Genomic DNA, 14,433 nt, shown 5'->3' with positions numbered 1-14,433 from the left:
AACAGCAACCAAAGAGGATTCGTTATGGCCACCTCTTATCTGTGCCACGTTAACATCCAGCACCATGGGCTGCAGGAGGAGGACAGGCTGCCCCAAGGACGAAAATAAAAGCACAGTAACTTCCACTGGAAATTAAAAACAAAGCAGCATTCTCACCAGCGGCCCAAGACAGCAGCTCTTCCTTGACCCCTGAGCAACCTGACTGCAAGGGGCCTGGATAACTCCCTCCTGCTCCCTGCGTTTTACAGATGAAGCAGGACAGTTGGACTTGATGGTCTTAGAGGTACTTTCCAACCTATTCTATGATTCCATGAAAATTACTGCTCTCAAGCTTTCAGTGACCCTCCAAATAACCTTCCAAAGACCCCCAAGACCTGTTCCAAGTGATGCCCAACACAGAAGCTTTGTGGGCTTCCCACCAGGGTAGTAGGAGTAATTTTTAATTGTTTCATAGTGCCAGTACCACTTTTTTCCTGGTCTGCTTCTCCTGCTGAGGGCTGAGTGAACGTTCAGCAAAGCACTTCTTTTTACTGCACAAATGCAGCAACTCCAACTGTTTAAGCCTCGCACTCAGGATTGAAGCACCACAGGGAGGCCTAGGGAAAGCAGTTCCCAAGTTTAAAGGTATGTTTAAAATTTTGTCTCAAACCTCCACCTTCTCCTTTGCTCTACTTCAGTACTGTGAGAAGGAAAGCCTCTTTTTTCCCCCTCTAAGCTTTCCCTACATCCCTCTCAGTCAGAATTACTGGGCATTTGCCACGCTAGAGGTACAGGAATTCTTTTTACAATCCCCTTTCACACAAGATTAGCCACAAGAACGCACAGTGCATGTTACTTGGAGATAGTGCTTGGAGATGAGACTGAAGTTTGTGTCACATTTTGCTATTAGCCAAGACCAAAACCAAGTCCCCAGGAGTCCCAAACTTCAAAACTCTGCACCCAGCAGTAAATTCTCAGTTTAAAACCGAGCTTCTGGCTCCACCTGCTGCCAGAAGGATGGAAGAGATTAAAAAGCAGCTACAGCCAAAAAAAAAAAAAAAAACAACTAAAAAAAAAAACCCAAAGAAACAACTAAGGCCTGCTTTTCTACTTAACTCGTCCACTGACATTGTTGTTAAAAGACAAAACAAAAGAGATTGCTTCATCATGGAAAATTCTACCAGGTTCAAGATGTGCAGCTCTTGACCCGGTCATGACCACCAGGCACTTGGGTCCCATTAAGTAATCTATTTTGGTAACTTTTTAACTTTAGAAAATGCTGCTTGATGACACAAATTCACGGCTGAAAAGAAGCCCAGGTAAAGGACAATGTCATAAGCATGGTTCCCAAGGTTGCCAGCAGGAAGGGGGGAAAAAAGGAAACCCTGCACTGTATGTTTTCCCATCTCCCCCTGTTCACTGTGCGGCTCTTGCCTCTCAGTGTTTCACTTGGTGCCTTTAAATCTTGGTTTACATTTGCCCACAAAGAGTCTAATTTTTTCTTTCTATGCCAGGATATATATTTTGTGATTTCATGCCAAAACCCACGCACGTTTCCCGTGCCAAAGTGCACAGGTGCCAGCACAATTGGGCATTATTTCCGCACACAAAGCTCCCAGTGAAGCCAAGGGCTGCCCTGGGTGCCCCAGGAATGCTGGTTTGGCTCTGGGGTGCTTGGAATACCTCCATGTGTTTGCACAGCACTGAAGGCAGAGTCACTGCTCATTTAGAAAAACATTGCATGCACCTGATGGAAAGAAACATTAGAAGTTACTTCACAAAAATATGTGCAGGCCATATGACCGAGGCAGATTAGGCCTTCACAGCCAAATGCTTAAAGGAACATTTTGCAGATACATATCCCTACCTTTAGAAAGTTACATTCCTATATAGCTCTTGCTAAAGAAACCTAAACCCTTTGGATAAGCAATGCAGAGCTCTTTCAAATGCCATTTTAAAAAGAAACTTCAATTACGGCAGCAAAAAGCATCACCAAAGCAATGCCATTTCCACACTCTCATCTCCAGCTAATAAAAACTTAAAAAAAATACACTAGGAAGGTACAGAAAGGGCATTCTCTGAGCTTGCCTTTATCACTTCTTCACCTCTTAGAAAGGTGTCATGCAGAAACCAAGCTCATAATATTTCATGAAACGTCTTCTATGTTTTCTTTGTATACTCTTGTGTGTATACTACACTAATTTGTAAATTATATTCAGTTTGGCCTCCTTCGAGTTAAACTTTGCTCAGCACCAGCCTTTGGCTGAGCTACCTGTACTTGAGCAACCAGTGGAACAAGTACAAACCCCAAAGCACTGGGTTTCTGGCACTCAGCAGGTGAGGGCACTTTAGTTATCTACATTTTTTTGGTAATAAAAGCCCTGAAGAAAATTTCTGAGGCTAATTAGGATCCCAGACAATAAAAGCACAGACGGATTTACAAGCACATTAGTTATACAAGCAGCTGTATTTGAGTTTGAGAGGTTGGAGCAGTGTCACTGACAACAGGCCAAATTCCACTTTAGGATTGCCAAAAAACACTTTCCATGATAAAGCAAATCCTTCCTTTGCCCCCCCCCTCCTTTCTCAAAACAGACTCAACATTCCAAAGGCAGATGATCTTCCTGATTGCCTGTCATTTTGTCACTTTGCACAGGAGAAGAGGAGGATCTCTGACATTCCCTTTGGCCATCCCAGTTCTTCCTGTTATCTCACAGACAACTGCCAACTTGGTTTTTATTGTTGTTAGGCAGAGGTTAACTGGTGACAGGCTGAGTGTCTGGAAAGAGAAATTCTGGGTACCTGTCTTCACTTCTGAAATAATACATATAATTCTGTACTTGTTCTGGCATTGAACTGTAATTAAACCAAACAATCAAAACCCTCTTCTCTCTGCTCCAGCTCTGGCTGCAGTCACACACCCTGGTCCCTGCTTAGTTGAGAGGGTCAGAGAACTTTCAGGTTAAAACAGAAAACTCAAATTACCCCATCATTAAAATAAGGGCAATTTAGGATGACAGTTTCTGACTTGTCTTCAGAAAGTCTATACACACCCCAATTTTCATAAGCTTGCAAAAAAATTGGACTCATGAAGCAACTATAAGATGAACAAAAAGCCCAGAGATCCAGCAGTGGCCTGCTGGAGAAAAATTTCTCCAGTTCTGAAAAGTCTTGGCCTAGTAACTGCAACCAGAAAATAGGTTGGACAAGATTAGGGCTCAAATTGATCACCAGCAGCCAAAGAAATACTCTCAGAGGATGCAAGTCAGTCGAGCAAGTTGCAGAATTTTACATGCATGTAATTCTTGCCTATTACACAAATAAAAAATGGGGGGAAGCAGCTTCAAAGCTGTTCTTCAAAGCAGTTTGCACAAAAAAAATAAAACCCACAATACTGGGGCATAAACCACAGTACTGCATCCAAGCCACGTGAACTAGTCTGGCTCTACCCAGCATTTTTGAGGGCACAGCAGAGCAGGGAATTGCAGGAATAGCACAGCAAGGGCTCTAGAAAACATTGTCTCTCAGGAAATACTCAGAATTTTAACCAGAGAAGGAGCAAGGACTGAAACAAGAACAGTAACAGACTTCAGGTATGTAAGAGGCTGTTGCATGGAAGGAAAATAAAATAACCTGTTCTCTGTGGCGTTAGGGACACTGCAATGGGCAGCAAAACAGACAGATGTGGTAGGAGACTTGCTGCCAGTAAGGGCAGGGAAGCACTAAAACACACAGTGAAGTCCTCTGCCCTCCAGCCCTTTCAGGCAATCAGGCAAACACTGACAGAGCAGTGGGGCAGGGGAACAGACCTGATCATCTCCTTCATCCTTGCCAGCCCTATTACTCTAAAAAAGTAAACTTTCAGGCTGCCAAGGAGTTTGGGGGTTTACCTTTTGCTGGAGTCCTTTCAGAGACCAAATGCTGTTTACACTGAGGTTTCCTTCAGTTATTTCCCTCCTTCCCAATCAGGTTCCATAAGCACAGCTCTCAGAAATGTCAAACTTCCTCAGCAACACCCCGCTGCATTTCTTTCTTATTCCTAAGAATAACAGTCCCAGTGACACATTACCCCTTGCAACAATGAGGCTTTTCCAAATGGAAATCAGTCTTCCTTCACCCACAGATGACTAATCATTCTGTCTCACCCAAACCAAGGGGAGGGTAAATGGTTCTGAGAGCCAACCAGCAGATTGGTTCACTTTCATGAACTAAGCTGCCTTTAAAACACCAAGGGATTATTTACCACTTCCCACTATGAACATGTGACTGTATTTAACCCCTGTGCTCAGCAAAGGGAACATTTTGCACTAACAGTGATTAATCAGGGTTTAGTCTCAGCTAAAACCAGCTAAGTATTCAAAACTCTAAGTTTCTATAAGCTTTGTGCTTTTTGAATAGACTGAGTATCTTAGTTGCATGTTAACTTTTTTTTTTAATGCAAAGTATGTTTTAATATAAACATCCCAATCATAGAAAGTTTTGTAACAGTAAAAACAGATATATATGCTCAGATTTATTTTACAAGACTGCAAAGCCGAACACTGAGGCCAGGCTTGAAAACAGCATCTCTTGTCATACAATCAAAATATTGTACACACAGAACACAGCTCGATGCTTCTCAAGTTCACCAGCATAACACCCAGTTTGTCAAACCTTCAGCATTAGAGGTTTTTTTCAAGCTACAAATGAGAAACACAAATTTCATCCATAATGACAAGTGCTTCCTTCCTACAGCCATCTCGCCGGGGGGCAAAAATGCCAAATGTTTGTGGAGAGTGACATGAGAGTGCAAGACAACCCTTAGTAAAATATAGATATAAATCAAAATTTAAACTGTGGCCAGGACTTTCAGCAATTAAGCACATTTCTACAGATATCTCCCCTCAAACATGCTGACTCGACTGTTCAGTAGCAGATGAACAGCGCCTCACCACTTTATTTCCAAGTATTCCAAGACTGGAAATTCTTTAAAATCATTCTTTATCAAGCCACTATAATTTAAAGATACAGCTACAAGTCCTCTTAGATAAAAGGAATGAGAGATGATTGCTTCAAGAGCAGGCCTTCATCGCACACATTTCAGCACAGCACCTCGGAGCAGTCAGCAGACAGACTGTAAAAGCCATGTTTTTCAGAAAGACAGGATGGTCTTGTGAATTATTTCGATGCACTCTCTGATTTCATCCTCCTTAATCACCAGTGGTGGTGCCAGACGGATGATGTCCCCATGAGTGGGCTTGGCCAGGAGTCCGTTATCGCGGAGCCGCAAACACACCTTCCAGGCATCGTAGTCTGCAACCACAGGAGAGAGAACAGGACACTGAGGGCATTTACACCACAGCAGAAGTGGTGTCACAACTGCAGCACGTGGTGTGTGGGGCCAGACTCTGTGTTTGCCATCCAGCAGTGAGATGGAGTGTGTTCACAAATGGAGTCACTCCGAGCAGCTCCCCGGAATCTGCACTGAGCGGAACTGCTGCAAAGTTTGGGGATTTGTCTCACAGGTCTGCCTCCAGCACACAGATAGTTCTGGCCCCTTCACAGCTCAGTGCTTGTCTAGATGCAGCAATACATTTAAAAAAGGGGAGCCATGAAAAGGGGAGGTAAAGGAACATCTGGACAGGACTTGGGACAAAGTCACATTTGTGCAACCTGGATTTCAGTGCGTCATGTGCACGTCTTAGAAAATTACACCACCTCCCTACAGCACTTTATCCCTTGATAAAGAGCCTTGATATCCAGTTTTCTGATATAATTTGAGGTGTTAATCCCTAGAAACACACTCTCAGTCATTAACTTTTTTCTTCCTTGTACCCTCCTGTATTCATTGTACTATTCTAACCATCCTGAAAAAAACCAACCTCGGCCAATCCTTCCATAATCTGGCAAAAACTAGTGTTCCAAATGTGGCCAGTTTTCTTCCAATGAGGAGACAAAAGGGTTATTTGTTGAGAGGCAGATTCACCATCAGGTTTGAACATTATCAAATCACAAAAGAATTCAAATGATTTTTAAAAAATTGTTCAGCCTTAATTAAAACCACTTACTTTTAACAGCACACACTTGAATAAATTTTCGGTAGGTACTACAGTACTCTAGCCAAGATCTGAACACAAACATGATGCCTATATACCATCTCCCACCTACAATTTAAGCTGAAAAGTACTTTTTCATGCTGTGATGGTGCAGTTGACTGTATTTCCTCACCTTTGGTTTCCCGGATTACAATTGCATTTAACAGCCCCCTTCCTCTCACAGCAGTTACAATGTTGGACGGCGTCTTCATGAGCTCATTTCTTAGTAGGTTACCCATTATTTCTGCATTTTTTGCCAAGTTTTCATCTTCAATTACCTAAAGGGAAGTCAGATCTAGTCAGCTGAAGGGCACCACATTTGTTTTATGTACCACGCTGGAAGGGTAAATGACATTACAGCTACTGAGATACAAAAGCTGTTGCAGCCAGAGTGTCACTGTCAAAGGTTGCATATCCCAGTAGACTGGTATCAAGCCTTTACTCATTCATTTTTACAAGAAACAATAATATTTTTGAAATTTTGTTCAAAACTGCCATTTGCAGTTATTTGCAAGTCAACAGTAAAGCTCTAAAGATTCTTAATCTCTCCAGTTCTGACGAAGCTTTCTGAGTGACCTGCATCCCATGTAGTCAATTAGGCAGTCACAGAATAATTAAACTACACACTCTAGACAAGACATTTTAGCTTCTGTTTGAGTTCCAGTAGCACACACATTTTATCAGGCTCACAGAGCAGCCTCTGCTGGTATATCCAATATAATCCAATTTCAAAGTGTCTTCATGAACTTAGTGAAGCTATTTGACCAAATTTACATAAGTGCCCTGAAACTCCCTTTATATAAATTTTATTTTGACATTTAAGACATTAAGACCATAAGAACACAGGAATTAGGACACACTTCCAACAAAAACTTTAGAATTTGTTTTGTGATCTGTGCAGATAACCACTGCCAATTTTCCATTTGTACTTAAAGCTGGATTGATACTCCCAGCATAAGAAATAATATCATTTATTTAACCAAAGATCATGTCAGTGTGACACTTTTTTCCTTTGGATTCCAAAGCTTTATCAGGACACACAAACCTCCAGTGCTGCCATTGCCACACGGCAAGCCAATGGATTTCCTCCATATGTAGATCCATGTTCACCAGGCTTAATGGTCAGCATGATTTCATCATCACACAGTACAGCTGAGACCTAAAGTGGGGAGGTCAGCAAATTCACTTACAGACATATTTAAAACAGTAAACTTTAATATCTCTGAATCAAACTTTTCCTCAGGGCTCGGGAAATTTTTAGCCTATGGTAATAAATTACATTTACATCCCCAGTTCTGTATACAGAAGAGAAGATCTGGCAATCCCCTAATTAATCCCTTAAATACACTTAGATATAGTGGTAACATGTAACTCCCAACTACAGCAGAGAGGCATTTCTCCAAACTGAATATTATTTCAAGACCTTAAGCTTCAACACTTGGTTTAACAACTCAGAAATACCTTCAATCAGCCAAAATAGTTCAAGGCATGTTGTAGTTTCCAGCCTAATCAGCAGGAATTTAAGTCACTCCAAGAAGATAAAATCAGTCATGCAGACATGCCAAACACATGAAATCATGCCAGTTGTTCCAAAACAGCTCCATAATGTGTGTTTTAACATATATTAGTATTTTATCCTCTACAGAATTCATCTAGAAACTAATCACAGCAAGGCTGTGATAAACTCACTCTCCAGAGAGAGTAAAAAAGACTAACCAGAAATTCCATAATGAAAAGCTGACTACTGGACACTTATTTTCCTGACAGAAAAACAGCCATTTCAGCTAAAAAGGTACTATTAGGTATTCCACTGTTTTATTATGTATCTCTCACAGGTTGGGCTGTCTGGTCATAAATCATAGCTAATCTTGTAAACAACAAATTCCAAGCACAACAAATATCAGAGCTATTGTTCTTCCAACTGGTAGATTTTCAGTGTTAATGACTAAAAAAATCATTATTCAACAAATGTTTGAATAATTTGATATTATTTCAGATTACTGGTATTTCTTTGTTACTCACAGGATACAAGCCACCAGAAAGGGCCTTTCCAAGAAGAATTATATCAGGTCTCACATTTTCGTGGTCAACAGCCAGCATTTTCCCTGTTCTGGCTAAACCAGTCTGTATTTCATCAGCAATAAACAGAACCTTCAGAGAGACAAAAAGAGCAGAGATCAGACAATGTGTTTCACTCCCATCCCTAACTCAATTCAAACAATACAGCTCTCCTTTTTTTGAGGTATCACAACAATAATAAAGACAACTTTATTAATAATATGTCAATACCTTCCTCTGAAGGTATAGAAGGAATTATGACTAGTACTTGCAAATTAGACTGAATTCTGTTGCAATAGAGACCACTGATTTTTAAACCAGAGATCACTGATAAGCATTTTCTTCAGTGTTTCACTCTGTGACCCACTGCTGTTACAAATTCTTGGCACTTATGCACTCCACCAACAAGGGCCCCGAACAGCCATGGTAATTATTAATTACTGCAGTAATTTGCTTTGGTCCCAAGAAACTTAGAATGTGAGAAATAAATTAAAAGCTCAATTAATTTAAAATAAATGCAGTTCAAGAACATTCATCAGTGACTTAAACCAGTGACAGTGGTAAGAAATAGTGAAAAATGTGCATTGCTAAGAAGTACTTTCTGGTAAGGTATTAGCAGGAAATACAAGAAGTATCCCTGCCCTATTGCACTGAAATAAAAGGAGATTATTAAATCATATATGAAGTCCTACACCTAGTATATAAGGATGACCTTACAAGATACAGCAGTAAACACAGTAATGTTTAAACCACGTTATTACAGTGAATTCCTTACATTGTGTTTTGTGCAGAGGTCCCTCACTCCTGTGAGATAACCCTTGTCAGGAACAACCACACCTGCTTCCCCTTGAATTGGTTCAACCATGAAAGCTGCCACGTTGGGATCTTGAAGGGCCCGCTGTAAAAATGGACATATAAGTGGGAAAGACAAAAAGAAAAAGCCTTTACTCAGGTCAAATTTGGAAAATACATGTAGCAGAACCTAATCCTAGCCCCAGTGTTTTTCCTTAAGGCACGATAATGGCATTTATGTCAAGCAGTTATCCCTGAGTGCCATTTCAGTTCCAACACAATGTCACTATTTGCCTTGTAAAATGAGCTGCTGTGCTCACTTGGGAAGGTACAAACCTTAAAAATTGCAGACTCAGATAAGCAGATTATCAGATCAGTCCATAAATTACCTCAGAAATACCCTCAGTTTTGCATGACCCCATACAAGACAAACAATTGCTCAACTCTCCCCTCAAACAAAAAAGAATGGAGCCTCTCCAGAACAATTTTACCTTAGAGCAAAGTCCACAGGTACATTCTTGCACTATCAAGTTCAAAAAGGTTTAGAAGTCCACGAGACACAAGAGATGTGATGATTCCCAGCATGAATTTACTACAGCTTTTCTCAGTATGGCCCCATAAACAGAATGGATTCAGCTCTAATGAAGCCATTAAATACTTACAGGCCTTTCACAATGGGCACCCTGATGTAGGTTCAAACCTGAGCAAGCTTTTCCACACTGCAACTAAAACACTGAGAGACCTTTGTTTTCATCCTAACCAAACTCTAAGGAGACAATCAACTCTGTCCTACAATCCCTCCAATCTCCACAGCCCATCCCCTTGTATGAAGCAGAACCAACAAAACTTTTTTGCTCACGGAGATGATGTTCCCAGGTAATGGATTGGAAAAAGACCATCTTTAAGACCCCTTCCAATCCAAAACATTCTGTGATTCTATGACAAAAGTGGCAATGCCAACATTCCAAGCCCTCCAGGACTATCTGTATTTGGCTGGAACCCTCTTGCCTCCCAGGTCCCAGTTCCAGCACCCCGTGGCTGCCACCAAGCCCAATATACCCTTTAATATATAAACCCACATTATGAAGGTGGAAAATTTTAGACAAATCAAGGTCAACCCTCTCCAACAGTTTGACAGGATAAAACTCAGGAAACCCAGGGAAATGCAGAATCCCTGGCATTTCAGTAGCTTAAGTGAAACACCAGCCTAGCACGGTTTTAAGGATGCTTTGAAATGGAAATACTTCTTTGCAACTGTGTGAATTCCAGTCATACAAGCACAGAGTGGTTTGGATGGGAAGGGCCTTTAAAGCCCATCTAGTTCCAACTTCCCAGCCATGGGCAGGGACACCTTCCACTAGCCCAGGTTGCTCCAAGCCCCATCCAACCTGACCTTGGACACTTCCAGGGATGGGGCAGCCACAGCTTCTTTGGGCAACCTGTGCCAGGGCCTCACCACCCTCACAGCCAAGAATTCCTTCAAAATATCCAATCTAAACCCATTCTCTTTCAGTTATCTACTCATTGAAGAATGCACAGCATTTCTGAGAAAAGTAGCTAAAGGTATTAGTTTCAGAAATCAAGTCCTGACTTTTGGAACGTAAGCTACTGATCTGAATTCCATTATGGTTTATCTGTTTTTCTTCATTTGTACCTTGAACATCTTAGTGAGATGTGAGAGGAAACAGACCATGTGGTTTTTCTGTAACACCCTAAAGCAAAACAGAAAATCAAAACCAAAGCAGAATTTACACACATTTCCTATGCACATCAATAACATATATATTTCTTAAATAAATCTAGATACATGTATCTATCTTAGTGTCAAAGGGATAAGCTTCTGATTTGCTTTGTAATTTACCAAAGAGACATTGTAAAATGATAAAATTGTCAAATACCTCAAGAGCTGGGAGGTCATTGTACGGGATCACTTCAAAACCTGGCATGAAGGGCCCAAATCCATCATAGCTGGATGGGTCAGTAGAGCTGGAGATTGCAGACATTGTTCTGCCCCAGAAGTTGCCAGCTGAAAAAAAAGAGAGGGGGATTGTTACAAAACTGACCAAGAGCCAGAACAGTTTAAAGGACATCATACTTTCCATTTGTTACTGCATTTTAAGTTATCTAACATGAGCATATTATCATCCTTCTTCTAATTGTTAGCATTTTGTATTGATGTCATAAATATACCGTGTTGCTATATCAAAAGAATATATAAAAAAACAAAATAAAATTATACTCTAAGACCTGGTAAGTTTATTCAAAATAATTTCCTTAAATTTTGTTAGTAGTCTGAAAAATTGAAAATAAGTCAGATAACATCTTTTTAAGGAAGATGTTCAGCTTTTATGTAAATATTACTTATTAAATATAGCAGGGAAAATGACCACCACTCCTAATTTAAGTCCTAAAAATAAAGCTGCCACTAAGCCTAAATCAGAAAATACACTCTGTGCATTTCAAAGACCCAGAAAAACCCACTTACATATGAAGAGCAAAATAAAATATATATAGAAGAAAAGGACAGAGAAGTGCATTTGTTCAAAGAACTCCCAGAAGAAATTTTAAAAAAATCTCTATTCAGTCCCAGAAAACATAATGCAATATTCAACTATGAATTGTAATTTACAAATGCTGCCTAATGGCACTTATGGTTCAAGTACTATATGTACCAGAAGTTAAAACTAGTATTTGCAGCTGTAGCAACTTCAGGGAAAAAGGTCAATATTTAAGTAGTAAGCTTTGTTCTGAAAGGTTTAATAAAATACAGAATCATTGAACAACATTAGCACTGACAAGAATATTTTATCTATAACCAAAGAACACTATATATATATATATCAGATTTTCTTATTATATATGGGGGTTTTCCATTTTTTTATTTAGCTAAGCACGACAGTCTCTTCAGGGGCAGGTAACTTCTCCCTGTTATGGAGCCAAGCAGAGCAGGCAGGTAAAGGGAGGAACTATTTCAACAGAGATTCAGGGCCCAATATTTACTTCAGCAATACTGCTTTTACTTTCATTATATGATCAAGACTCCAATATGGCTTTACTAGGTTAATGTCAATCTCTGGAAGACTTCAAGGATGCAAAGAAAACCACTGGTAGGGTGAAGCCTAAGAGGGAAGCAGGTTTAACCCTACTGTGCAACCTATGAGAGGCATGGCAGCAATTTGAGGAGTGATTTCACAAAAAAGTTATATAAAAGACAAGCAGTTAAGAATAAAAAGATACTAAGCTTCAAGTGGTTAAAAGAGCATGGGGGACTGAGTGTACTTTCCACGTGACTTCAGGCTGCCTCTCATCAATCCAGTGTCCAGAGCTGTCTTCCTCCTCAATGCCTCAACTCATAACACAGAGTTTTAAGGAGGTTGATCAGCTTTTAACACTTAACATACCTGCAAAAATAATTTTAGCTTTGTATTTTGGGACTCCTTTCACAGTATATGCCCATTTCCGAGCCAGTTTACAGGCAGTTTCTCCAGCTTCCACTCCTGAAACACAAAGCAGCACCATGATCACTCCTGTATATGAGAGAGGCCATCAGTGCAGTACCAAATGTATCACAGCTGCTGAATCTCACAGACAAGAAATAAAATGGAAATGAAATCATTTCTTCACCTGTGTTCATTGGAAGAACTTTGTTGTAATTGAACATTTTGGTGACGAGCTCCTCATATTCACCAAGTACATCGTTGTAGAACGCCCTGGATGTCAGGGTTAGTTTTTCAGACTGAGCTTTCAGAGCATCCACGATTTTTGGGTGACAGTGACCTTGATTAACTGCACTGTAAGCACTCAGAAAGTCAAAATACTTTCTACCTTCAACATCCCACACGTAAACACCTGGGAAAACAAACATATGGTCAACACACAAAATAAAAGACGACGTGAGATAATACTAAATGGTATAAACTAAGGGTTACAACACAACCTGGCCAATTTAAATGGTATTCTCTCTATCCCTGAGGGCATTCCTGAAAGGGCCTCTAGAAAATAATCAGTTGACAAAGAGATCATGAGCAACAAAACTAGTACGGTATAAATAAGGAAACAAAAAAAAAGAAGCATTTCCAATATAAAGCTGCCGTTCCATGGAGTTAGTAATATCAGACTATTACCTCCCCCCCAAGTCTCTGTTTTAGGCACTAAAAGGTAGATAGAGAAGAAAACTTCTGTAAGAGAATTAACTGGAGGTCATAAAATAAAGAAAAAAATCAACAGAACCCAAATAATCTCAAAACTCAAGAGGCTGAAGGCTCTGAGCTGTCAAAATGTGCCCTGAAAAAGAGAAACTATTGGATCACTATGCTGATAGCATTTTAACATAAACTCACAGGACAAAAAAAGCCCCTTAAATATAATTAAAGACCAGAGTAAATTTAAATTAAGCAATAACACAGGAACAGTACACAAGGACTTAAATAGGGTTCCAATGCACCTTTTCATGTTCATATTAACATTAAACCTCCCCAAACAAGGCAAAAGAAGAAACAAAGTTGCTTGACAATTTTCCTGCTGAGTTATTCTGGAGATTATCAGAACTTTGACCTTTATTTAGATAAAATATTTTAGAGACATCACCATTTAATCAGATGGCTTTATGCATAATGATCCAGCTCTCTAACCAACAATTAGCTGTCTTGATTTCACCGATTATCTCAATTCCACCCTAAAAAAACACCCAACAATGGTTCAGAAACTGATCCCATCCCACCTGCACAGACACATCTCCTCCACAACACTCAGGGAAACCTAAATAAAATACCTTTCCCTCTTTCCAGAGCAACAGGCAGCGGGTGATAGTTGTGGGCACCATATTTAGCCTCCCGTTCATAGATCGACTCAGAGGAGACGGGCCTTTGAATGGTTTTTTTGGGAGCAACTGAGGCAGCAGAACTCAGGGATGCGTGGAGACCTCGAGAGAGAACAGCAACACTCTGGGGGCGGCTCAGCTTGGAAAACATGATGGACCTCAGGTATTCTGATATAGATCTGAGGGGGAAAAATAAAGACAGTTAATAATTAGCACTAACGACGCTCCGGACGAAACACGCGGGGTGACCGAAGGGGTTTTACTGCCAGGATTATGGGTTTCCCAACTCTTCTGCAACTCAAGCAAGAAAGCTTATGTGAAGTATAAATTAACGGGGGATTAAGTTCAAGCTAGTATTTTCTTTCTATTTTAATGTACACTCACAGAAACAGAAAGAAAACTAAGCTGTGTGACTCGCCGAGTCTATGAGATAGTTACACCATTTTTCCTGTAAGAGCTCTTTTTTCACTGTGCCTTAATTTTGGTTTACTAATATAAACTGCAATAAGAAAGTTAAGTTCATCAAACTTCTTTTTCTACTGAAATGCCTTTTTTCTGCCAAAGACTACTGTAAGACCAACCCTGTCACAAAATCAGAAAGTAAATAATATAATACTGGGAAGAAGCACCAGACACAAATCACCTTTAGCTGATAATATTAACAAATGTGATAAAAGATTGATTAGTTTTAACTGAGATCGGCTTTAAGAA

The 14,433-nt window shown here is 40.1% G+C and overlaps 1 protein-coding gene across 1 annotated transcript; it reads right to left on the bottom strand.

The window, feature by feature from the left end:
- Positions 1-4,470: 4,470 nt before the first annotated feature.
- Positions 4,471-13,900, bottom strand: OAT (ornithine aminotransferase). Its single transcript, XM_008928500.4, has 9 exons — positions 13,675-13,900; positions 12,528-12,752; positions 12,305-12,400; positions 10,802-10,929; positions 8,887-9,009; positions 8,076-8,204; positions 7,099-7,212; positions 6,187-6,331; positions 4,471-5,271 (listed from the first exon to the last, which is right to left on the bottom strand). The coding sequence occupies exons 1-9, from the start codon at positions 13,871-13,873 to the stop codon at positions 5,111-5,113; spliced, it is 1,320 nt and encodes a 439-aa protein (XP_008926748.2). The 5' UTR covers positions 13,874-13,900; the 3' UTR covers positions 4,471-5,110.
- Positions 13,901-14,433: the final 533 nt, after the last annotated feature.

This window comes from Manacus vitellinus, unplaced genomic scaffold, assembly GCF_001715985.3.
Source record: "Manacus vitellinus isolate BGI_N305 unplaced genomic scaffold, ASM171598v3 scaffold_40_pilon, whole genome shotgun sequence".
Lineage (NCBI taxonomy): Eukaryota > Metazoa > Chordata > Aves > Passeriformes > Pipridae > Manacus > Manacus vitellinus.
The sequence above is the reverse complement of the archived record's forward strand: the minus strand, read 5'-3'. Positions and strand labels throughout refer to the sequence as shown.